At 34.0% G+C, this 27,576-nt stretch overlaps 1 protein-coding gene across 1 annotated transcript in view; it reads left to right on the top strand.

Moving 5' to 3' along the window:
* Positions 1 to 816: 816 nt before the first annotated feature.
* LOC123552456 (potassium voltage-gated channel subfamily KQT member 1-like) overlaps positions 817 to 27,576 on the top strand; it is a 77,893-nt gene continuing 51,133 nt past the window's right edge. Inside the window, exons 1-2 of the mRNA XM_053542335.1 lie at positions 817 to 1,451; positions 25,896 to 25,980. Coding sequence (XP_053398310.1) covers positions 1,120 to 1,451; positions 25,896 to 25,980 — 417 coding nt within the window. The 5' untranslated portion in view covers positions 817 to 1,119. The remainder of the gene's footprint in view (positions 1,452 to 25,895; positions 25,981 to 27,576) is intronic.

The raw sequence follows: 27,576 nt of genomic DNA, 5'->3' as shown, positions 1-27,576 counted from the left end.
CAGTCATTACAGTCTATTACCTTATATACTATGTTTGGTATAGGCTAGATTCTGTGTTACTGCTAACAATCCCTTGCGAGTCGATTTCCCACGATATACATCTCCAAAGAAGTGCAAACTGATACATGTGTGCTTAAAATATCGTTTTCTTACATACTTGTATCTATGTGTGACAGTTTCATATTCAGTACTTGAACGACTTAATTCCAGTGTTGTATATAAAACAGTTTAGCGCGTATATATTTGTTTCAGACAGTTTGTGTACAATAGAAACCAAGTACGAATGGCTGCTTCTTATATTTGTGACGCGTTTGAACAAAGCTGTTTTCTGTGTAGACTTATTTGTCCACGATAAATTGAACAGCGACCAGGGAAATATTGTATTATATTTATGAGTCCTACTGCACTGCGACCTTAACAGCGGTTGTTTTTTCCTTTGGGGAAAAGAATTAATGATTTTCTTAACATCGGTATAAATCTGATACCATAGCTGAACTCTATGTTACCATAGCTGAACTCTATGTTAGTGTTTCGAGGATGTTTGTAACTAAGTAATGACTAGGATGCTAACATTTATACGTTGTTATCATATACGTTTAAAGCCATCAAAGTGTACGTTGAAACACAATTTTATCCTCAATTTATCTTTAAAATGATTAACACTATATGCTTATCGTAAGGTCGTTTCACCAATATCTTATTCAGTTAAGTGTTAAACAGTATATTTTTTACAACTATATTGTGTATATGCAAATGTGTAAAATATAAAAATGTGTAATAATAGTAACATACTTTTTGTTGATTTTTCAGATGCAGCTGAGGAGCATTATGTGGAGAATGTAATTACTACAGATTAAAATCCTAAGTAAAATGACGTTCCTAATGCCAAACAGAGACCTTTGGATATCGTTAAATTCAACAAAAGAAAATAAATTCAGACATATGAGACATTGTGCGAGAGACCTATAAGCCCACGGATTAGAGTAAATCCTGAGTGAAGACATCAAATGCCCGAAAATCGTAGATTGAAGTAAAGAAAACGAAATTTACGACGAATGAGGTTATAGATGAGTAATATATTAAGGCAAATATATCCTGAAGAAATATTCTAAATGTGGTATGGCCGATTTAAATTATCACGATGAATACAGCCCACGGCGAGCTTTCCTTCTAAAAGATGGAGTGAAGAAAAACAAGAAAGTATTTGACAAAGGAATTGGGTCAAACCCAAACAATGGATGTCCTGTGCAAATGGTTGATATGCCAGATGACGAAAACGTGTTCACCTCAAATTCTCCGGAAACAAAGGGGACAGAGACAGGTGCAAATAATGTGCCCCATCTCATTTATGGAAATTATCATCGTCATTCACAAATTCCTATTCAGGTCAAAATATATAACTTTTTAGAACGACCAACGGGATGGAAGTGTTTTGCCTATCATTTCACAGTGTGAGTATAATCTTTATTTTAAGTATATTTCCATCTTCCTGAAACCCATGTTTTAATATTTGACGAGCTATATTTCTTGTTCCATGTTCTCTTATACAAAAATGAATTCATATATATTTCACAAGCAAATGCTTCGTCTATAAATTTTGTCAAATACCTAAACCTTGAGACTGTATTTTCATTATATATGTTTTACTTAGTGTTGTTATATTTTCTGGTCTTTTAGGATCATGGAGCACATTCATTTTTACTATAATAGAATCCGCTTAAGCCGGAGGGTACCTCTCATTGAACAGACACAATCAAGCAGAGTTTGCCATTATGTTGCTTGGTTGCGTTCTATGCATCCAAGGGAGCTATTCACATACTTTATTAACTACGTTTCAAGCAAATTAAGCAGCACTGCTCAGATTGTAAGCATGGTAACTTTCATTCAAAATATTTATTAATGTTATCGAATGAATACCTTTTGAATAAAATTTTACTTTGCGTCATTAATCTTTCTTTGGGTCTAGAGGAAAAAATACGAAAATCATTTACTGGTCTCTTACATGATAATGTCAAGTTTAAACATAACTTCCTTCAAGCAAATTCAATAGAACACACTACGAAATGCACCATTGCAAAATGCATTGCAGTTTATAGGAATTCCTTGAAGTAAACTGTTGCCCTCTCTATTTCCTGGCTTTCAAGGGGTTAATGCAAAAGAAGTCTATGTACTTCTTCATTTCTATACACTTAGACCTCTTTCGCATTTACCTCTGACTGCTTCAGTTTCTCTAAAAATAGAAACACGATACGCTGTGATTGATGGGAAATACTGGTAATTCCTGACAGCCAAATAGCTTTCTGTGCACCGTCAATGTTGTGCGTAAAAGTTAGAAATCTTAAAAATACAAACAGTATTATCCCATGTTTAATTATTATGTTAGTGTGAAGTTTATATTCAAGACAATAAACCACTATGGTGTGTTCTGTTGAAAAATTCCACTAGACTACACTTATTCAACGAAAATATTTTGTTGTCAGCAAATTTATCCGTCTATTATTTTTTAGAAATACTAATGCCAGTTGCATATTGATGCTCATTAACTTTGTTGTCATGGTTCCCTTTCGCTTTATACAAGCCTTTGTAAAAATTGTATTATTGAAATAATTACGCTGTTTCAGATATTGTAAAATCAAGGAATTATAAGAGAACATAGATATTGTTTATTTAGATTGCCCTTATATATGCTAGCAAGCAAATCAGTTATCCGATTCAAGCTGAACTTCGACAATGGCTAATGAGCTCGATGTGTAATTTTGTATCGTGCAAACCGGTAAGCATAATAGGTACGGTTAACTAACATAGGTATTTCAGCAATGTTAGTAAATTCAACAAGTCTTCACATTTGTTCATCATTCAATTAGATAAAGGATCGGAACACAGTTGTAAGGATACGTGTATTAACTGTATTCGGTACAAATTTCACAGGGTTCAAATGATAAATAACTTTGCTACATAAGTTTGTTTAGCGCAATACCATGTCGAAGCAATATACTGCAGGGAAGTTTGATTTGTCTTCCGATTTGGCACAGAATATTTAATTGGATGGCCATAATAAATTTACTTTATTAATTTATTTATTTAATAATTTTCTTGATTTAAAAGCCAAAAGAGGAACTATGTAATTGTGTCTTTGTAAGTCGTTCCATGTTTTCGGACTGTATTTTCGAAAAAAAGAATCCAACTGAATGTTGATAATAGAGAGTTTGAGATTTCAACCTTCGCCTTCCCCTTCAACGGCTCTTGCGAAGTTAACGTATGAAGTTGAAGTTCGATTAAAATTCCTTGAGATTTCAAACTTCAGAATGAACCTTACTTCTTTTAATCCGCCCATTCAATTTATTCGTAATTATGATCGTTTTTTTCGTGCATTTTGATACTAATTGTCCGAAAGGGCAGGAATTTTACAAGAGATTTTAAAAAGTGAAAAAATGAAAATTAAATATAAAAAAAACATTTCAATTAATATAATCATCGCATGGATAATAGAGCGATTATCAAAAAACAAATAAAAATAAAATAAAACGATAAAACAATGTGAACAGTGTAAAAACTCGTTAGTGTTGCTCCAAACATTATTATGTCAGTATAGTCAGTATACAATGCACGGTTGTAAATCATACATGAGAGGAAATAAAAATGATAATTACATACCTAAAATTATTTTCCATTGGGTTTCAATGGACCGCGATCGTGCAATATTTTTCCATATCATGGCGTTGAACGCTTTCATATCGGACTAGTCCCAATCCGTTACTCTAGTTACCTCCCCTGACGTTCTGTCCATTGCGGATCTCGTTTCTTTAGATTTTTGATGCTATTGTGTGTTTGTTTAATTTGTAATTTATGCAACATTTTGTTTACTTTTACACTTTGATTAATCTGACCTATTAGATACTGTCACGCAGTAATTTATCAGACTGAAATGAAATGAAAGTTATAATTACGTCATGAGTTGGACTAATATAGGACGTGGAATGTTTTCTTAACGTTGTAATGGAAAGAGTTGCGTGATGTCCATGGCGTCCACGCGCACGTTGCGACAAGTTGACGTCATTTTCGCGGAAAATATTAATATGCGTCAGTTTGATTTGTTTATTGCGTTTTCGGAGAATATTTTTCCGTATTTTTTCCTGTCTTTCGTGACAGATCGATAATTTAGATATAAATTAATCATTTGATTGTGGATATGTAATAAAAAGGTTATCAATTTTGTATGTAGATATATGCACTCGTTCTTTCGCGGACAATATTGCGCTCCTAAAGTCGCGCAATATTACCGCTGCAGAACTCGTGCATATATCCACATACAAAGTTAATAACCTATAATGATCATATCAACGTGATAATGACACTCTGTATGACTCTGTTTAATGCCAAACTCTCAGACAGCACAATATTATTTTAAAATACTATTTTATAAGTAAAGCATCTGCGGATCCAGGAATTTTGGATAGAGGGACACCAACATTAAAGAGGGGGTAGGGGTAGGGGTAGGGGTAGGATAGGGTCACGCCTAGTTTCAAGACCGACTTTCATTGTAAAATGTAAGAATCAAAGGGGGAATTAACCCACAATGTCCCTCTGCCAGGCTCTGGTTCCGTGCATTTAAAGAATGGAGTTATCCCATACGGCAAACAGGAAACGTCTCTCATCATGATATCATAGATCTGAAATTGTCTGATACTTCAGAAGAATTTTCCGTCTTACTAGTACCATTTTATGTTTATAATTAAAACGCAATTGTCGTATTAAGTGTCCGAAAATAAAATGTTCTACCAAATGATAATCGCGCGTAATTATTTATTTTTCAAGTAAAATGACTGTCATGACATGTGCCTCCATCCAGATTTCAGTCTTTGGTGCCGAGTATGTGGACAGAGTAGATGTAAAAAGAATGAAGTTTCGACTTTCGTGATATCACATCTTCGGACGTTCAAAACTTCACTTCATACGACAAAAAGGCCCATCTGGTATAATCGATACCGCCTGGGGACACGAATATGCCGTAGAAGTTAAAGTTTGAACAAAATCTCAAAGTTTCTCAAAATCAGTTGATAACTTCATACTTCCAGGTTCAATTCAATGTATTTAGTTAAAATCATTAGCCATACAAAACTTCATTATTCTTATACCTATTGATAGTGTTTCGCATCAAATTTAGTCTAATTATATATATGAATAATCAAATAACTTAATAAGCAGAAATCCTGAAACTAAGCATTTTATTTCGCATAGTAATAAAGAGAAGTTTTAGGCTTACGTGATATTACATGGAAAACTTTAGTAGCAACGTGTGATATAAATAAAATACACGCGTATCGGTGACGTTTTACCCAAAATATATATGAGAGACGTTGACGGGGAAGGCGAGGTTTGAAATCTCAAACTCTCCATTGTCTCTAAACGTACGTATGTCAAAGTAGAGAAAGGCATGAAAGCCAAACAGGAGTTTTCGTTGGAAAAAGTTTGGAATGAAAAGAAAACGGTCGTTTTTACTTGACATGAAATGAAATTAAAGAAAACTGCTGACTTCTTTCGATATTTAAAAATTCTTTGCAGACTAAAGTTTGGTTTGTAGATAGTGAAAGTTAACGTGAAGCCACGTATACTTACAATGCTGGAACACAAATTACTATACAGAGTGATATGATAAACACCCTAAAAATTATTTTGTAATGAAGGAATAAAGATGAAATTTACTTAAACAATTACGCAATCTTATCAAACCTTAAATTTGTGAAAGAAACATTTATATCCTTTTCTATATTTCAAGTTACCTTTACAAATGTATCTGAAAATAGGGATCCAAAGTGCACCCTATACACATTTTACCTGAAAAACAGGTTAGTTGCTAACTAGATGAAAATAATCATTTAGTTAAATTAAATAGGAATTTTAACAAAAATACAGACCCAGTAAGGTTACTTTTCGAAAATTTATCGTACAAAATGTGAACAGATATCAAGAATGCATTTTTGTGGATGTTATATATATAAACTAAAAACTAAACTTATATGAAGAGAATTCATTGCATATTACTTAATATACACATGTTTATGGCTATATTCAGTACGTACTTGGATTCAGTGTTGCTATATTTTCTGGTCCTTTGGGATCATTACAACATATGTGTAATAGAATTCCGATCAAGCCGATGCTAGGGGGCGTGAGAGGTGTTGCACTTTTCATTACCTCTCATGAACAGACTCAATCAAACCGAGTCTGCTGTTATTCTTTTTGGTCGCATTATTTGCTTCCAAATGATCTTTTTACAGATTGTATCAAGTAGGCTTTGAGTCCATTAGTTTCACTGACTCCTATCAGATAATATGAAATACTTGTAAATATGCCTGTTAAAGTCGTCGTATCGGAAAAGAGGCAGATTGCTATAGACGATGTATACATATAAGAAGATATAAATGTACCTTGAAGAGAGACACAGCAATATCACCCCTTTTCCTAAACATATACTAGTTCTGGAAATTAATGAGACATTTTCGATCGAGACAGCAGTCTATTACAAAATGACAATTCGGGTGATAAATGCAACTTAACGTTAGGTGGCTAAAATAGTAGAGCCTTCTGGGCTGTCGGAATGCAGTTTATGTAGTCCAGAAAGTACGATTTTCAAACCACAAACCATATTCTAAGATACATTTATCGAACGGCATGCCTTTCATTTATCATAATTATTGCCCGAGGTCTGAAGGGGGTTGCGGGGGGAGTGAGGGGGGTGGGGGGCGGTAGGTGGATAGTTTTAACTAATTACAAGCAAACCATTAAAGAAGTGTTTTATTTCGCGGTGTCAGAAATACATTTCTGAAAAGTTACATTAACCCAGCAACATTTCGTGTTAAACTATAGACCGCTCAATAGCGCAAAATTATGGACATGCAATTTATATGAAGATTCGTATTATTTTATTTACCACCTTCCTCACAACGAATAATACGATCTTTTATTAGAAGTGTTTTTTCTCAACATAATGTAACAACAATTGAATAGAATGCAAAAAGAAACAAATGCCATAATCACCGGTCCCCTAATTACTGCAAAGGAAGCTTTATCATCTGCTGGGAACATGCTGTTTCATCAACTGTTCTGTCATGTCTTGGAGAGTTTAAGCTATTTAATTTTGATTTATTGCAGAGAGAATTTGATTTTTGTCACATAAGGTCGGTAAAGCGTAGCAAGCTGTTCTGAAATAAGTGATAAAGTGATATTTGTGTATCTCAAACACTGTTAAATGCATATCAGATATGATCAGTCCTGGGAGGTCCTGTTTGCCTGTCAATTCAGAATCACTAAAAGAACCATTGTCCCGATAACGAGTCTAAAATAAATTATATTGTGATTAGATAATATATATATATATATATATATATATATATATATATATATATATATATATATAAATATATTGTGATTAGACACTGTATATATATATATTATACTGAAAGGTACAAAACTAAATTATTCGCCACTGCTGGGCATTCAAGTAATTCTTAATAATTATGTGTAATACATGATTCATTGTTCACGATTTCTAAGGTCATTTCCGTGTAACACTAAACAATAGAATGTGAAAACTACGATCTTAATTAGCTAAATGCCATTTTCCAAAAAAGATAGTATCCCATTTATTCCCTTTTTTAACAAAGCAGATTGTAATAAACTAACTCGGCTAAATTTCGTTCCGCAATGAAATGATAAATACAGATGACAATGTGGCGATCTGAGTTGATTTCAATTTCATTCAATGTAAAGGTTAATATGTCTATCGCAGAAGATATTTTTGGAGACAAAGGGCATATACATACCTTACTTCTAAGACTAAAGACGAGGTATTATTAATATAAGCCGTATGTTTTGAATCAGTCACAGAGGGTCCTCATCAGGATATGATTATTTATAGAAGTCATGTTTTATATTGCTTCAGTTAAAGTATTTATGAATAAGACATTTGCTACATGTGCCCCACTGGGACACAGACGTAAAGCCTCTACAACCTATGTCTCTGATTGTTAATATATAAATTACTTTTCATAACGTATCACAGTGCAAACAGTTTCGAAATTACACCAGTTTAACATAACATAACTTCTTTCAGTCTCAATAATGTGTCACCAACAATTTGTACATAAATATAAACATAGTAAGATACAGTGATCCACCATATGTCTCTAAAAACAATTAGTTCCTCAGTCTATTTTGAAATACAATATAATAACATGAGCGTGAACGTCTTAATATTTTACTCTAACTTGCCTATTGATTTCTTGTATATTTTTGACTCAAAACCACTCAACCACGGAGGCCCCTATTATCAAATCTTCAGCCAACACTTTGTAGCTTCATTAGAATTGAAGTTGGCGCGGTTGTTAATGTTCCAGTTCTGTTGACTAGAACTGATATCAACACTTCATGCACAGTTCATATTACTGAGTCCTTTTATGATTATCAGTAAAACTAAACACCAACTTTGTCTAGACATTGTTGTTCGAAATATACAATTGTCAAAAAGATATCGTTCGGATGAAATCATATATATTATTATGATTTGTTCTATTAATAAAGGCAAATAGACAACAATTATACAGTAAAACGTTTCTCCGATGACTACTTTGAGGTAATCTCAGTTGTACATTTATGCGCATTAGTTTTGTTGTCTTGGTTTCATATCACCTTAAACAATGCTTTATGTATGGTGCTTTATAAAGACAATAATCTGTTTTAGAAATGGCATCATCGCCTTAAAGCCTGTATTACTACATGATATTTAAAAAAATCATACTAGGTTTGTATGTAAGTGCAGGGTTTTTAACAAATGTCAAGAAAGTAGGACGGTACCGTAAATGTTGTGACATACACAATAGTGCATATGTTAGCATACATATCAATTTTTCAGATCAGCCTAACGTATAATTCTGCCTGAATCAATAATAAAGTATATATAACCGTGAAAAGATTAGGGAATGTAAACAATACACGTACAATTTGTAATATAGTTTAGCTAGAAACTATAACAATATTATGTTACATACGATTCATTTCTCCGATAGAGGTAAGCTAAGTAAACGCCCTTGAAAACATGATATATTTATGAGCGATTTTCAAGGGATGTCAAGATGTCCTCGGAAGTATTCAATGCAATGCTCAGCAAGCTTGGGTGTTGACCCAAAATGTAAAACCCGCTAAAACCATGTGTAGATTGATTTGTTTTATGTATTATATCACATTGCCTGTATCCTAGTAAGTTAAGAGACACTTGATGCGGGTTTTACCATATGGAATGCTTTTGAGCTGTCGTCGTGTTTCAATGCATTAAATGGGGGTATCAAACTACTGTTGGAGCTCTTAAGCAACAAAGGTATTAAAGGTTTGCATTGAAATATAATGTATAATATCCTTATTATATACCCTGTTTCTGAGATAAATACGTTCTGACCTTTTCGGTCGAGACAGTAATGTATCACAAAGTGACAATTCTAACAGGTGATAAACAAAATTAAACTTAAGATGGATGAGGTGGTATTGCCTGCTGCACTATCACAATTTAAACTGTCTGGTGTCTCATACAGACATTTGAAACATTTTTCTTTAGAAGCACTTAACGCGACCAAGTAAAGCATCGTCAGAATCGATTGCCTTGACTTTTATTTTCATGAGAGGTAAGGAAATGTGCTTAATATTTCATGTCCCCACGTACTGCTTGTTACAAAGGTTATGTCGACTTTCAATACTATTGCAAACATGTAGGCGTGTTTACTACCTTTCACCAGAAGAAAATCTAATGTATTGTGAAGAGCCACCCAACAACACATAACTTTTACGATATACAATTTCAAACAAGAAATACTTGCTCCTTAACCTCATTTTAACGCTAAAATGTGTTTAATGTTCAGAAAACACACCGGTAGATTTTGAATATTTTTTTCGCTTATCGCTCCACAATCATGTTCTATAGGTCACTGGTCGTTATTTCTGTCGACGGCAAGATTAAGACCGGTCAAGGGGTCTTAAAATATTGCTCTTTCAAAACGTTATGTTTATAAATATTGAGTCTTTAGGTAAGCTTCATATCAATATGTATCCCATCTGTGCAGGATGTAAGGCAAGCAATTACATTCCGCTTTGTTTCAGTACAACAGAAATCTGTATAAGCCTCTGCTAAGGAGACGGAAGGTGTGTCCATAACATTTCAAGAACATACTCGATCATACCAGCTACTCTTATTAGTTTGAATGTGCTGTCTTGTCATGGATCTTTGGTTATTTCATATGTCATTGCAAGTTAAGTTTAAAAAGATGAGCTAATATTGTACTTCTTGTCTGAACTGTAACGTAGCCAAATACCCATAAATATGTTTTAAATTGGCACTGTCACTTGTAGAAGAACGTTTGTGTGGGGTCTTAACCTGAAGATGGATCTCATGGCTGGATCTAACAGGGTCTATGGTATATGTAGAATTATTGTCAGATATCTGATTTAACAGTACATTAATATGCGTTGAACAGTGTGCAACCTTTAATGACCAAGGACAATGTCAACATGACTGTTCTTATCCATTTCATAGCATTTTCACCTATATCCCGATTTGGCAGCATTGTTAAAATTCATATGATGACACAGAATTGTGATTTCGCACATATTTTTAAGTCGTATTGTTATACCAAATTGTGACTTTGAAGAACTGTTCAAATTCATATTGTGATACAAAATTCTGACTTGGTTGTATTTTTAAACTCATTTTGTGATACGGCATTGTGACTTGGTAGTATTTTTAACTCATTGTGTGGTACGTAATCGTGGCTTTGCAGAAGTGATTAAATTCATATTGTGATACAGAATTGTGACTTGGTAGTATTTTAAACTCATTGTGTGATACGTAATCGTGGCTTTGCAGAAGAGATTAAATTCATATTGTGATACAGAATTGTGACTTGGTAGTATTTTAAACCCATTGTGTGATACGTAATCGTGGCTTTGCAGATGAGATTAAATTCATATTGTGATACAAAATTGTGACTTGATAGTATTTTAACTCATTGTGTGATACGTAATAGTGGCTTTGCAGAAGAGATTAAATTCATATTGTGATACAGAATTGTGACTTGGTAGTATTTTAAACTCATTGTGTGATACGTAATCGTGGCTTTGCAGATGAGATTAAATTCATATTGTGATACGGAATTGTGACTTGGTAGTATTTTTAAATTCATTGTGTGGTACGTAATCGTGGCTTTGCAGAAGAGATTAAATTCATATTGTGATACAGAATTGTGACTTGGTAGTATTTTAAACTCATTGTGAAAGTCGCCATATGACCTATCATGTGTCGGTGCGACGTTAAATCCAAAAAAAAAAAAAAAAAACTCATTGTGTGATACGTAATCGTGGCTTTGCAGAAGAGATTAAAGTCATATTGTGATACATAATTGTGGCTTGGTAATATTATTAAAATTTATATTGTGATACACATATATGTCATCTTGTTATCAGGTCTATGGCTAGTAAATGTCAGTAATTCTCTCTTTTCCAGCAATATATATTTAAATACACTTTTATTTCGAAAGATTCACATAATTTACAATCACTCGGTTCATCTGCAGAATAACTCGAGTCCTTTATACTAAACAGACGAAACGTCCTCTAGATATGTGGTTGTAAGTGCTATAAAGTTTACTTTTATAAAAGAAATCTTTGTCAAGGTTTTTTTTATATAGTTGTTTCATTATATGACGTCAGGTACATAGACGACAGTTATACCTTTAAACCCGTTTTGGCTAATCAAGTTTGTAGTATATTTATGTTCTCATTTGCTTATGCAGTTGCATACCTTTTATATGCTCGTTCATGTGTAAAATTGTATGGCAAATCTACATGATATTTAATTCTGCATTGAGTGAAAATTATCCAAGAAGAACGATCTGTAACATCTGGTGAGCATCGATTCATGGCAATTTCAAGTAAACATTAATTTTAGATTTTATTTGATATAAGCTGTGGTGAAAAACTCACTGAATGCATTTTATACTTGTGGGCTATTTACTGCCAATGATTTTGCTTTAACAAGTCAAATGAAGAATATTCTTAGCAAATTCCTCCGTATGTATATACCACAAAACATATCGTAAGTTAGCAGCTTAAACATTAGTTGTGGTGACGGCATATTTCTGTGCACATTTTGACTTGGAAAGTATGCGTTTAAGCTGTCGTCTTGTTAACATAATTACATCTAGGAGACTTACTACAAGACGCCTTATGGAGACAACCAGATATTGATAGCGTACCTTGTAGCGAAATGTAGCATTATATCTACTGGAAATTCTGTTTCCTATACTTATACGTTCTGGAAATTGCCGAGACATTTTAGATCAAGATGAATATTAAGCAAAAAGTGGTAGTTTTATCAGGTAATCAGGTAATAAATATGGCTGCATGATAAGTGGTTAAATGGACTGTCGCATAATGTTCCTGTGTCCAGTGTCACTTAAAATTATCTGTTGTCACTTAAAATGTTGCCGATAACATACCTATAATACATATCTGTACTGATATTATTCGTTACACTGAGACAGCATTTGTCCCGTATCCTGTCACCAACAAGCTGCGTAAAGATCGTATCTTGCCGACTACCCTTTATATGCTATAATCTAGTATTTTGTAAATTAACAAAGCTACTTACAGTACTTACTGGATTCCTGCAATCATTTGATTGGTCATCATGTTTTGTTTATAGTCCAGCCATAAAATGCACAATGAACTGTATTTTGATTAAACCACAAAACACAAAAGCTCATTTACACAGGTTATGAACTGGTTTAGATCAGAATCTTTCTGTTCCATCCTTTCGAAAATCACCAGGTTCACGATGTAACAAACGTCTTGAAACTTCGGCTTTCATCCCGTTTCCTGTTAAATCATTTATCTTGCACGTAGATTAAATGATCCTACAACAAGCTGCTGAGTAACAAATATGTCCTTTGCTTTACGATGATTTCACTAAAACAAGATTTCAACGTCCGTGTCTTCCATACAGAGTTATTCCGCCTTTACGGCTAACTTTTGTCAAACTTCACGAGTCTAAACTAAGTAGAATGAATAAAAACGGCAAGAAAACACTAAATTTACCTTCGGAAACGATACTATCGCTGGAGCTAATTATTAATCAGACCTGATTCAATTACGCCAGCGATGCGGCACCATTTTGTTTTAATCAAAAATCATATCTGAAATGTACTAGCAGGATATGGAATATATCCTGTCTCCACGTGACGTCTATTGACCAATAGAAATGCAATAAACTTGTAGGAGGCAAGATAAATTACTGTATACTACTTTAGGTTACATGAGTGGAATCTTTTTATTAATACATTTTACTATCATTGCAAATGTTAAGGCATGTGAATTACCAAGTATTGTGAGGAAATCAAAGGCATTATAGAAATATATTATTTCATTTACAAAATGAGAATGTCTTTTATGAAATATAATTCATATAATTAGTTTTATTTCCGATCTAGTTTAAATTAACAAATGTTGCTTGTCTATCAGTGTCAAAGATGTTTTTGGATTCAAATTCCCAAAAGCAGGATTTTACTTTTGTCCGAGAGGTAGGCAATTCGTCATTCTCACTTACTCGGTACCTAGGATTATGAAAGCAAAGTGTTAGTTAAGCTAACTGGAACATATATTGCTATGTTGTAATATTCTGACGATATGCATAATTTTACCTATTACAAATTAGGAAGTATATGATACGGATGTAACTGCAAGTACTTCCGATGCTTATTTGCAATTTTAGTAAAACTTTCCTTATTAAAAGATCAATATTCTGATTATCGTCGCATTTTCGAATTTCAAACCATACTCTCTAAACATGCGAGAATAGCGTAATTGTGTATGACAGAATAACAAGTCAAAATATAAACTCCAGTAAATTCCTATTAAACCCAAAGGCGGTTTTGAATTTGAAAGAGCAATTTCCTAAATATTTTATTAAACTGTTTATCACAAAACGGGTAATAAGATTTTGTACAGTCAATTCAAAATGAAATGTTGCTATTTAATACATACTTCAATATTAACTTTATTGTTTTTTTTATTATTATTACTTGAAACATGTTGTTTTGTTTGCTGGTCTGTCATTTCTCGGAGTATTTAATCCACTTAATATTGACTGATTGCAGAGAGCTTATGGTTTTTTCTTGCTGAGAGCCAACTATGCATTACGTGTTATTAATGCTTAAGATAACAGAACTAATTTTCTCCCGTAATATTCAAACAGTACATGAGCGAAATGTCCGCTAAAGTTGTAACTCGATTCTAGCATTTAAATGGAACCAGTTAATTACTTCGAGATAGTTTTAATTCAGCTTCAAAGAAAGAGACCGAAGAACATTATATTTAAGTATGTTTGGTCGTTTTATATCATCCTCACATTATCCCTAGGTTATTCAGTACAGTTACTAATTATCTATTTTTGCTAAGAAAAGTAATTCATATTGACTTTGAATTTCGTTCGATACATCTGGATTAGCAGTTTAGTCGAAGTATACATTTGTAATAGAAAAATGATATCATTTAGAATTTCAAGAAATTTCACTTAGTTCCAAAAATCTGGAATTCAGCGACATTGAAAATAATGCAAAAAAAAAACAAACAAACGAAACACTGATTTTATACACCCGTTTTGGAACACCGAGATGCATTACGATGATGCATACGTTTGTCCATTCGTCTTTCCGTCATACTTGAAAAAAAATGTTTTTTTAAAGTTTGCTTCCTTGTGCTCATGGCACTGACCACAAGCTGTGCTGGATTGGTTTAACTATTTGATCAAATAAATTTCCCGCTAAGCTGAGATGCTGCTGTGCCGCTTCGGGTGTATATGTGCTCCGTCATTTTTAATGACGCAATAAGCTTGTTAACCTTGTTCATTCAATTAAGGGATTGGAAGTACGTCCTGAAATGGTATTTACCTTAAAGCGAAATCCGTTCATCATTTTATCATATCTTAATACGGCAGATAATAATAGCAAAACTCTTGCTAAATTTCGTTCAGCAATAAAATTTATAAATACAGACTATTTGTATCCATTAGGTTTTGTCATATACAGTTGTTTTCTTGTACTGTGCCACAGTAGTGATTGCGTTGTGTTCAGTTTCATTGAAACAAAATTCAGATAAACTAAACTTACGTCTGTTGCAAAAGACTTGTTTCTTGACATTTCCTAGATGACAAAGTGCTCTTATATAGAACATAATGAACGAAACACGGAACTTCTATTGTGCTTTCAGGATAACAGACGAATTATATTAATTGCTTTAAACTGTTCTCTCCTACTTCTGCTGAAGTTTATTTATCTTTTTTAAAAATGGGGAGATGTATTATGTTTGTCTTATTCGTCTGTGTATTTCAATGCAACTACTTCTTAACCGCTTGCCGGATTTTCATAACACGTTTTTTAACTGCAGTTGCACATTTCGTCGCTGCTTTCCAGTGGAATAATTTTATCGAATATTGGCATTTAATGAATTCCATCACTTAAACTAGTCTGCAAGTCTTTCTCTGAACCCCTGGTTAGAATCTGATTAAACTTCTCAGGAAATTCTGGTATTAAGTGTAGTTGCCAATATCATCACAGGACTGTATCTCAAAAGGATTTCTCACTATCTGTTCTAGGGGCTTTATCTCACTCTGGCCCTCTGGTCAGATCGCTTTGTGTCTGTACAAATAGAGGATGAATTTCGCGCCCTGTGTGACTGCGTTTGGGTGATGCAAAGCACCTTTGAACGTGTATAACATGGAAAGGTATATAAATCTGGTATAAAAATAAATAATAATAATATCACTGCATCATGACTACATTGAGGTTTTACCCACAGTCTCTGTATAATTATGTTTTGTACGTCCATGTTCTAGTTTCTAAGAAAATAGTATTTAGAGTAAATGCATCAGAGACATCCGGATATTTTCCTCAAATTTTAACATCCTTCTGGTTTAAGTTGAAACAGCTATTTCTACTTTAACAGTGAGTGCCATTTTGTATAGTTGCAAATAATTATGTCTCCAATGGGGGAGACATATTGGTTTTGCCTTTGCCATCCGTCTGTCCATCCGTTCATCTGTCCGCATTAAGTTTGTCCGGCTTTCACAGGTCAAACTGCTGGCCGGATTTTGACGAAACTTCTCAGTCGTGATCAGTACTAATCCTAGTTGTGCATATTGCCAGCACGTTCCGCTTCGCTGCACAAAATGGCCGCCAGAGCTAAAAATAGAAAAATCTTGTCCGGCTTTCACAGGTCAAACTGCTGGCTGGATTTCAACAAAACTTCACAGGAGTAATCAGTACCAACCCTTGTTGTGCATGTCGCCGGCACATTCCGCTTCGCTGCACAAAATGGCCGCCAGAACTAAAAATAGAAAAATCTTGTCCGGCTTTCACAGGTCAAACTGCTGGCTGGATTTCAACGAAAATTCATAGAAGTGATCAGTACCGACCCTAGTTGTGCATCTCGCCGGCACGTTCCGCTTCGCTGCACAAAATGGCCGCCCGAGCTAAAAATAGAAAAATCTTGTCCGGCTTTCACGGGTCAAACTGCTGGCTGGATTTCTACGAAACTTCAGAAAAGTGATCAGTACCAACCCTAATTGTGCATCTCGCCGGCACGTTCCGCTTCGCTGCACAAAATGTCCGCCCGAGTTCAAAATAGAAAAATCTTGTCTGGCTTTCAAGGGTCAAACTGCTGGCTGGATTTCTAAGAAACTTCAGAAAAATGATCAGTACCAAACCTTGTTGTGCACTTCGCCGGCACGTTCCGCTTCGCTACATAAAATGGCCGCCAGAGCAAAAAATAGAAAGATCATGTCCGGCTTTCACAGGTCAAACTGCAAGCTGAATTCCGACGAAACTTCAAAGGAGTGATCAGTACCAAGCCTAGTTATGCATATCGCCGACACATTCCACTTCGCTGCACAAATGGCCGCCAGAACTAAAAATAGAAACATCTTGTCCGACTTTCACAGGTCAAACTGCTGGCTGGATTTCAACAAAAAATCATAGAAGTATTGACCCTAGTTGTGAATTTCGCCGGAACGTTCCGCTTCGCTGTACAAAATGACCGCGAGAGCTAAAAATAGTAAAATATTGTCCGGCTTTCACAGGTCAAACTGCTGGCCGGATTTCTACGAAACTTCAGAAAAGTGATCAGTACCAACCCTAATTGTGCATCTCGCCGGCACGTTCCGCTTCGCTGCACAAAATGTCCGCCCGAGTTCAAAATAGAAAAATCTTGTCTGGCTTTCAAGGGTCAAACTGCTGGCTGGATTTCTAAGAAACTTCAGAAAAATGATCAGTACCAACCCTTGTTGTGCACTTCGCCGGCACGTTCCGCTTCGCTACACAAAATGGCCGCCAGAGCAAAAAATAGAAAGATCATGTCCGGCTTTCACAGGTCAAACTGCAAGCTGAATTCCGACGAAACTTCAAAGGAGTGATCAGTACCAAGCCTAGTTATGCATATCGCCGACACATTCCACTTCGCTGCACAAATGGCCGCCAGAACTAAAAATAGAAAAATCTTGTCCGGCTTTCACAGGTCAAACTGCCAGCTGGATTTCGACAAAACTTCACAGAAGTGATCAGTATCAAGCCTAGATATGCATATCACCGACACGTCCTTCTTCGCTGCACAAAATGGCCGCCAGAGCTAAAAATAGAAAAATATTGTCCGGCTTTCACAGGTCAAACTGCTGGACAGATTTCGACGAAACTTAACAGGAGTGATCAGTACCAAGCCTAGTTTTGCATATCGCTAACACGTTCTGCTTCGCTGCACAAAACGGCCGCCAGAGCTAAAGGTATACATAGAGGGGGAGACATGTGTTTTTGTGACAAAATCACCTTCTAGTATTAAAAATGTTTTCCCTAGTGATACAGTCTTCACTATCCCTTCTAAGATTTTTCTATCTTCAGATCTATCATAATTCATTTTAATACACTTACGTTTATATTTATTGAAATAAAAGTCAATAATTATGACATGTTTAAAACATTTTGTCTGATACAGAGAAGCTCAGTACTAAGCTGTATAGTTATTATAACTTCTATCTGGGTTGGAAGTCGAGCATCTATTTTGCATTCATATTTTCCAAAGATACGTAGATCTAGACGCTAGAATAATTAGACTTTTATGATTGACAAAAAGTGTTAATTTACGCTAATATTTTGTTACAATTTAAGTAAGACCACCCTCATAGCATTATGTAACTTGTGAGCAAACTACTGGTATATCTATTGTAGTCGCTATATTTTACAGTAACTATGACCTGAATGTTAATTTATATTCGTTGTATGCATATATGCATGGCGAGAAACTGTCCACAGTTTAAGCCAATAACCCATTAGGTTCTGTTTTGTTCTATAACAATTTTCTTGTATTACATGTTCTTTATACGCATGAAAAGACTGAAAAATAACAAGGTAGTCCAATTCAAGTTGGATATAATTGCCTAGCAGTTACGTTACAATCAAACAAGTCTGTTCTGGGAGAATACCTGTTTGGAAGAACATTGTAACATCTTTTTGCATCATTATAAAATCCCTGATAAGACATAATGTTAGAGCCGCCGACTTCCGTTTGGCGACTAATAACCATAATCCGTCTTTGATATGCATTGTTTGAGTTTTGCAAATATGTGATTATTGTCAACAAATGATTTTTCCTAATGATAACAGAGAGAAGCCAGTATTGAGGGAACCCTTAAATACCATGTAAATCAGATTTTGAAATACTGTATGGGTAAATAGGTTTTAGGTCTGCAAATGTCATAAGTTGTCTATGATCAGATGACATTTTCAGTGAATGTTCTTAAATATTGCTGTGGTATGTTCCTACTTCGTCTCATTTAAAGTACGCTCTGTCCATTATCTTCTTTACATTTGGTTCAAAGATGACGATACTATCAGAGGTCTGCAATTTGACGACAATTTACCAGACGCAGCTTAACTTTCAAAATCTCTAATCAATCTAGCTAAAAATAAGATATGTGAAAAATAGTTTACAGAATTGCATTGCACTCTTCTGTGGATTTCTGTCTGCACTGCCGAAAAATTAATGTAATACTCCACATTTTTGTTTGATAGAGCACGAGGCTTTTATATGTGACGTAGCTCACAGGCATGTTTATTACTTGATGAGAAGTCACAATTTCAAGTTTTCATATTTTTATGCGTATACATGCATATAAATCCTCCAGGCAGTACTTTATGCTTTTCTGTCTACATAACATCTGCAATACTCACTGAGTGAATCATGTCTACTCGTGTGAAGGCATTTAACTGTCCTTTATATGTTAATATCATGTTAATATCAACTCATATTAAAGACTTGCTTGGAGTCTATAAGCCTATATTAATTCCGCTGATGCATACTAAATTAATATTTTTTAAACAGAAATGAGATTTATACGGTCTTCTAATCGCTAAATTTTATAACATGTTTGCAATTTGTTGCTGTTTGAAACGATTTTCTGCAGAAGAGTAATTTATATAAACAAAGTAGTGAAATATATATCATTTGGATTAATGGCATAAGGATAACCATTTACTTATTCAGCGACTGATATAATCTGGAATTGTCGGGACAGTTTGGATCGAATCAGTAGCTTATGCTATAATACTGTATAATTCCAGACAATTGAAGGGCTGATAACCTCTATATGGTTATAGAAATTTTTGCATGCTGGACTGTCTCAGAGATTAAGTACGTCTGTCTAGCACACATTCTCATGTAAATTATATCGAAAACGTACAAATTGATTATTTATGTATATTCATGTCTGGCACACTAGACTTTATCAAAATCTTAGGATATTTGAAAGAAACAAGATTAATCGATGTATACCAGTATGCAATCATTTTATGTTTTCAAAAAGATTAAAGGAAACAAATCTATACTAATTTTATTGCAAGTTCCTGTAAATGGCTTCTACGCAATGTCTATGAGTAAAAAAAACCCGCCTTTTTGACCTTTTTAAGAAAAAATGATAAATTTAAATTTCTGTTTTATGTGCAGCAGTCGTGAAATATCATGATCCTGTTTAGTGTGGCAATCCCATGCACTGCGCCACAATAAGCCAAATGTGGAAAATAAACGATAAATACTGATCAATCACCCGAGCACAGCACAAACTTGGTATCTAGTAACACAAATTCAATCAACGCTAATGTCCTACTGGTTATTAATAAAAACTTCTTTAGAATAGCATCTTATTTTCTGATCATTTTTAAGCATTTGACTCTTAATAAAATCTGACTAAAGTACTTGATCTTCTAAACGAAGATCTGAGAATGACCCATTCACATTCGTCTTCTGTATATTTTGGATTTCCAATATTGCTATTTTTATTTTCGGAAATCTACTTTTATTTGAACCAACCAGACGACTTGTTCGAATGTCAAAGAGTACGAAAAATTTGCAGTCAGTCCGGGGCTCGAACCCGGGACCCCTCGCGTACAGAGCAAGTGCCCTACCGACTGAGCTAACCGGCTATGTGACATCTTACGACATAAGAATTGTAGATATCAAAAACCAAGTTTTTTTAAGCTTGCAGAATGTTGTAAGTTAGCTTTTGATTGGCTAGCGGAAGGCAATCAATAGCTCGTCTTCAGATCCTAAGCGTAGCGTAATAGGAGATGTACTTTAGTCAGATTGACTCTTAATAATGTTGAAACGTGACAGTGAAGTCATGTACACTATGCACAAAATTGCTACTTGACAATTTAACTCAATTTGCAAGACTTAGTAAAGAAATGATTTAAAAACGTTTTTGGAGAATATATTCCCACGACTGAAAAAGCATTTTATCAAACGAAAAAGAGCTAAATATGTATTGAAACCATGCGTTTTTGCATATGCTCTGATATTTGAACTTAAGCCCTGTCTTACTGCCTTTTAACAAAATTTAACATGCTTTATTTAGATACATTTCTTAGACACTGTAGAACTTACAATCTTATTATTTCTCCATACTTCTGACTTCAATTATAGCTCTTTTGTTTTATGAAGTTGATTTTAAGGGGCTTCAGCAAATTTAAATCAAACAAACAGGCTTATCTTCAGTTCACAAAATATAATGATATGTATAACTGTTTTCAATTTTGTGTCGAATTCAGGAATGGTGCTGTTGTTGTAAAAATAAGAAACTTCTATGCACAGATGGCTATTATTTAGCGATTTTCTTCAATATATATATATATATATATATATATATATATATATATATATATATATATCTACCTATATGATTACTGTCTGAGGGATCTTCGTTCTTGCAGCGTGGTTCTGTTTATTAGATATATATTCTCCAAAGGTACTAATTGACAGGCATATTGCTACACACAGTTAACAAGGTAAACGTTGATGAATCAGTTTTCAAATTGGTAGTAATAATTTCATCGTTTAGGTATTGTACATGTACAACATCAATAGAATGAATTGTCAAATTGTCAATACAATTATTGTATTTTAGGGAGAACAACGGTAATTTCGTGCTTTTGACTCTGCCTATAAGTCGAAAAGACTTTTTATCATTAAACATGTGACTATGTTTAGATCATTGGAAATGCCTAAAGATATAGATTTGATAACAATAACATGTTATATCGTGTTATCCGAGAAATATTACATATCGATGTCTTGCAGTTTAACGTATCTCTCTTACTTTTCCAACAAAAATGTGAAAATATCACAGTCAAATTGATGTGATGAAGACAAAAATCATCAAGTTTTAGACAAAAATTATGTAAGACACTCGTTGATATCTTCTTAAAACATCTTGTTTTATTTCGTTCTTTTGCTGTAAATTTGTGATACGCGCAGTCTGACTAAAGTACTTGGTCTTCTAAAAGAAGATCTGAGAATGACCCCTTCACAGTCGTCTTCTGTATATTTTGTATTTCCAATATTGCTATTTTTATTTTCGCAAATCTATTTTTATTTGAACCAATCAGACGACTTGTTCGAATGTAAAAGAGTAAGAAAAATCTCGAACCCGAGACCCCTCGCTTGCAGAGCAAGTGCCCTGCCGACTGAGGTAACCAGCTATCTGAAATCTTGCGACATAAGAATTGTAAATATCAAAAACCAAGGCTTTTTTAAGCTTGCAGAATGTTGTAAGTTAGCTTTTGATTGGCTAGCGGAAGGGTCGTCAGAACGAGGCTATCAATAGCTCGTCTTCAGATCCTAAGCGTAGCGTAATAGGAGATGTACTTTAGTCAGATTGTAATACGCGAAGACGTACGGGAATGTAAGTTATGGTAATAGTTCCCCTCAGGAATCAGTTTTAGACTGGAAAAGTATTTGGAGATCAAGACTTCTTTAATAATGTGTATTACTTTCTGCCAACTTACATTGACATTTTCTCTGAAAGAAAACCTCTTTCATCGAGGCTTATCTCAGAGTCAGAGACAAGAAATCATTCAAATTGCTCAATGAGTACTGCTGTAGAAGCTTTTGTGGCAGCGAGATTTTTAAAACGCTTTTACAATTAATAGCGGTCTAGGATGAAACGCTGATATGAAATATCATCAGTCAATCAAACATGTACTTGAAAAAAAAATGAATTTCATAAGGAAGACGGGGTCATTTGAAAGTGGATTTCCCCGCGCTTAACCACAAGACATTGATAAGAAAAGTGTAAATGCGAATTAAGATTTCATGAAAACAGCAGTTTCGATTCAAGTACCTAATTTCGTTATTTTTTCATATAGTTTTGTTTCTTATTGATATTTGATGGTAATAAAAATTGTCGCTCATGTAAAGAAAAATGTCATTCTATAGTTGCTTTGTTGTTTTCGTTATAGCGTATGGAAGTAAGGAATAGGTTTTGTAAGACAATGCAAAGTATTTAGTAGAATGGCAGACATTTCTTTTGATCTAGTGTATAGAACAGTAAATATAGAACCATCAAACATATTTCTATTTCAGTTCAATTCAACTGATTGCAAAAAATGCCGTTATCTTTCATCAAGTAACAAAATATATTCTACAATATTAATCATTAGCCTTGTAGTCTTTCGACATTTTCCATAGAAAAGATTCATAATAGACTTCCTTCATTCATCGAGGCACTTCCATCGGCAGTTATATAAGATAATTTTTACAAGGAAATAATGAGTTGGTTTACTTCGTTATGCAGTCCGTCTGTTTGACGGTCAAATTAATATTATTAAGATTCATAGAATGAGCAAATATAGTCCAGTTATCTAACACTGGAAACATTATAACAATGTCTCCGTCCTGTTGATTGTAATTAATTTGATTTAATTCTTTGCTATGCAGTGTTGAAGTAATTAGATATTGAGAATACATTAAAAAGATGACATAAAAAAGCAAATCTACAAATATGGGAGGTCTGTTCGTGATAGGTCATTCATAAGGGTGGCTTAGTTGTCTGTTAATAAAACTATGTCTGCGTCTCAGTTTCTTTCTTTTAAATGTTTTACTGCCTTCGAATAACAGCAATTTTATCGTGGTTTGATACAGTGTCGTTTTGGTAACAAACATTTGGACAGTGCTTAAAAGGTTTTTAATGAGTTATTATATTGCATATTAAAGAATGTGTACGACAATAAACGTTCGATCTGGACGTAAATGTTTTATTTCTTTTATTATTAGACCAAAGTGCATTTGACTATCAATAATGTTAAACTACCTACTGGGAATAAACGCAATAAAACCAAGTCCATTATTGTGTTTAGATGCGTTCTATACTTTCAAAGGATCTTCTTAAAAATGTCACAAAAATCTTTAGACAGAAGCGCATATAAATTGTTAAATATGGTACATGGAACGATTCTAGCTATCAACTGACGTATTTGTGGATAAAAATATATTCAAAAGAGTTCAACATTTGAAGACCTTCTTTTAATTCACGTAATGAAAATGACTAGTGTGCTTTATTTGAAGACATGGCAATGAGTTGTATATTAATTAAACTATCTGAATCACTACAAACACTTGGCCACAACTTCGAACTTGGTTTCAATATAAAATAGTGTTATGTTATTTACTGTCATTACGGTCTAGATGCCGCAGGTATATTGGAATGCAACAAGTAGTGTAGCAAATAGGTGTTTTCACGTGATATATTACCGATATGCGATTGGCTTATCGCATTTATGGAACGCCGTTTTTGCAAAATAGCTGGCATAGATCATTTTCAGGCAACAATTTATTAATAATAGTAAAAAACATCAGGTTTGGATACTGTTTTAGATATTGCTGATGATATGAAAATTAATTTCATTTTCGTAAGTGTCCGTAATTTTCCGGAAAACAATCAAACAAGCACGCTATTCACCCATAAGTTACTTTTTAGGCTGAGTGGTCACACATACATCCATATCAATTTCTGGTCTGTATAACTTCTGGCTGCAGGAAATCTTTCGACACATTTACATATTGGCTCTTACAGTCACTTTCCTGCATTTCGTGGTGCAGGAAGGTAGCGGGGGACAAGCGATACGATGTCAGCTACTTTAATTGTATACATTCATATATACGATTCTGTTCATTGAATAACCGGGAAACAGATATCAGTGTTAGTTCTAACGTGGCTGATCTACACTAAAATCGCCACATCACGTGGCTAATACATAACTCTGCAATACATCATTTTCTCGATAGTCTGTAATCGTTGTGAAGCTGTGTCTATTTGTGACTCTTTCATCTCATGTGATAGCTATTGGAAAAGGCATCTGTCAACGATATGGCATTGTTAGAAGCCATATATGGCGAATTATTTGAAAAATATGGTGCTGTTTTTCAAACTACAGAGATCCTGGTTTTAAAACACATTGCGTGAACCATAGACATGATTCAGTATTTAATGAACGGCGTATTGTACAGACAGAGTATAGAATAGCATCCAAATGGATCATGAATACTCTACAAGATATACTGTCTTTTATCACATGTTTGGCGTTGTGGGAGTGAAATAAGATCATTACATAAATTTGGTATTACACTTGTGTAATAAAACTTTCAAGTATATGAGACGTTGGTCGAAGTGACTTGGTCTATAATAGGTAAAGAAAGATGACTTTTTATGTTTTAGCAGGACAACCTTACATGTAATAAAAAGAATGTTACATTTATGTCTTTCAACACTGAATTTTTAAAACTAGTTCAATAAATTTGATGAAATGCAAAATTCAATATGAAAAGACATTCGCGTAATGTCCTCTATTTCTTAGTTTAAAAGAGACCATTGACCGTAGCGTCTCCATGTCTAGCAATGAAATAAATAAATATATAGTAATTTTAATTTTGCCAAAAGTGGGTTTGAGCCGAAAGACTACATTTTGTCCAGGAAAGATGATCGATATTTTATTTAAAGTATTACTTTTGTTTCAACTTCAATCGGAAAATTTCAGTTTGGCTTAATGTACTAATTTAATGGTGTCATGATATAAATTATATATACAAAATGTAGCTGGATCTTGAAAAATAAAATGCAGCCAAGAAAAATAATTACAGGCTTGGTTAGATTGAGTCTGTCCGTGAAATGTAGTGAAAAAGGCAACAGCCATCTTGCCCCTAGAATTGACTAGAGAACTGTTTCGAACATATCCTTCAGAGCAGCCCTTTATATCTTGTTTTTTAAAAGGGAAACTACATCAGTGTTTCATTGTATGTTTCATAAACATTTTCATTACAGATTCAAAGCGATGTTATCCTGCCTTATTATAAGTGTTCTTTCTACCATAGAGGAGTTTTCTGGGTACTCGAACCAGGTGCTATACTGGCTGGTAGGTGATATTTGTTATTCTGTGTTATATGTATTTTGTATTCGTAGTCATCATCGTGATCTTTCTTTACAGATTTATGATGGTATTGATCTGCCTTATCAGTAGTGTTCTCTCAACAATTGACGAATATGAAGAGTTCACAAACCTATTCTGGATGGTATGTAGTAACGCAGTTTATAATATAGCTGTAACAGTTAGGGAAATGCGGATATTAGTAAATAGTTATAAACGGCATGTTAGAATGATATCCATCAACACTACACACCTTTCAAACTTTGAACTTACAAATATATGCTTTCTTCTTCGTTTATTAGATAGTTGGTTTTTCTATGTTTTACGGAAGACAGGAAGGGAAATATTCTAAATGCTTCAAACAACACAAGCCTAATTGCAGTTGACTTGCATATATACATATTTGACGTTATAGTCAAAACAGTGACTTTTACCTATAACATGTGAAACATCTATTAATTGTAACGGAATATTATGTACGCGTTTTGAGTTCATTTCGCAAAAATTCTCTCCTAAGCATTGACTTTGAAAACACATTTCTTTTAAAGGGTATTATGTATCATTTTAAAAAGGTGTCGTTAGTTCAACTTTAGGAAAAGCCGCAAGTGAAAATTAATCTGCCTAAAATTTGTACGTGAACTACCTTACTCCTAAGTTCAATTTTGACTTAATAGGTTTTGTCAAACGGGTCCTTAGTCTGTAGAATAATATCACATTTTAATGTTTTGACTTGTCGAAATTATCCTAGATGTGACGTTGACATCGTACATGCAAAAATAAGTGATACAAATCTCAGAATCAGTTAGCATACTGAAAGTCTTAAACAACTATGATGCGTTAAGGGTGTAAGAAGAGTTGCACGGGTGTGTATGAGTAGGACGTTTGTTGCAAATGAATGTTAGAAAAGAAAATATGTACCCCTTGGTGTAACGGTTCTCATATATTTTAAGTTACCTTGTGAATTAGATTTTCGTAGCTCTATATCATTTAGTACGTTCATGCCCTTATATGGAGTAATAAGTACTTGAACCTAAAGTCAACAGCAAAATTGTTCAAGCATGCAGTACATTTTACTTGCGGATAGATGTTATGATACGTTGATTAAAACTCCACGTCCATAGTTACAATAAGTTAGTAACTTGCAGTTTTTTGTTTAAATAAGAATTGAATTGATACAGTATATTGTTGTGATATCTCAGGATTGTACTGACTCTACTCTGATTCTTTTACGACAAAAACTCTCCCTAGATTTACTCTTATAATACTGTGTGACGTGTTTGTTGTTTTACATGTTTGCGGTCTTTATTGATGTATATCTTTTAAGTATGTTTGTTTTTTTCTGTGTTTTTATGTATAGTTTGTTTTGTTTTTATCATGTACTCTGGTGTAATGTATCATTGTTCTATATACTTTAATTATGTGTTTATTGAGTCTTAGTGTATAACTTGTTTTGTTGTGTATAACTTGTTTTGTCGTAACAGGTACTGTGGTGGAATGCTATCATTATATATCACGTGATGTTGAATTTGTGTTTGTGTGTATGCCGGTAAATATTGGCATTTCCTTGTTTAGTTGTTACTTAGGATATGTTCTTACCTGTACTTCTGGAAGTTAAAATATCAAAATGTATCTGTTTATACCTGCTTAAAACTACTTGTTTCATTGCATTTGTGCATGTATTAACGTGAGAAACATCATGTATAAAGACAATTCATGTGCTGTTAATGCATTCTTTTTAAAA

Source organism: Mercenaria mercenaria, chromosome 4 (assembly GCF_021730395.1).
Source record: "Mercenaria mercenaria strain notata chromosome 4, MADL_Memer_1, whole genome shotgun sequence".
NCBI classification, from domain to species: domain Eukaryota; kingdom Metazoa; phylum Mollusca; class Bivalvia; order Venerida; family Veneridae; genus Mercenaria; species Mercenaria mercenaria.
Note: the sequence above shows the minus strand (reverse complement) of the source record. Positions and strands in the feature narration are given on the sequence as shown.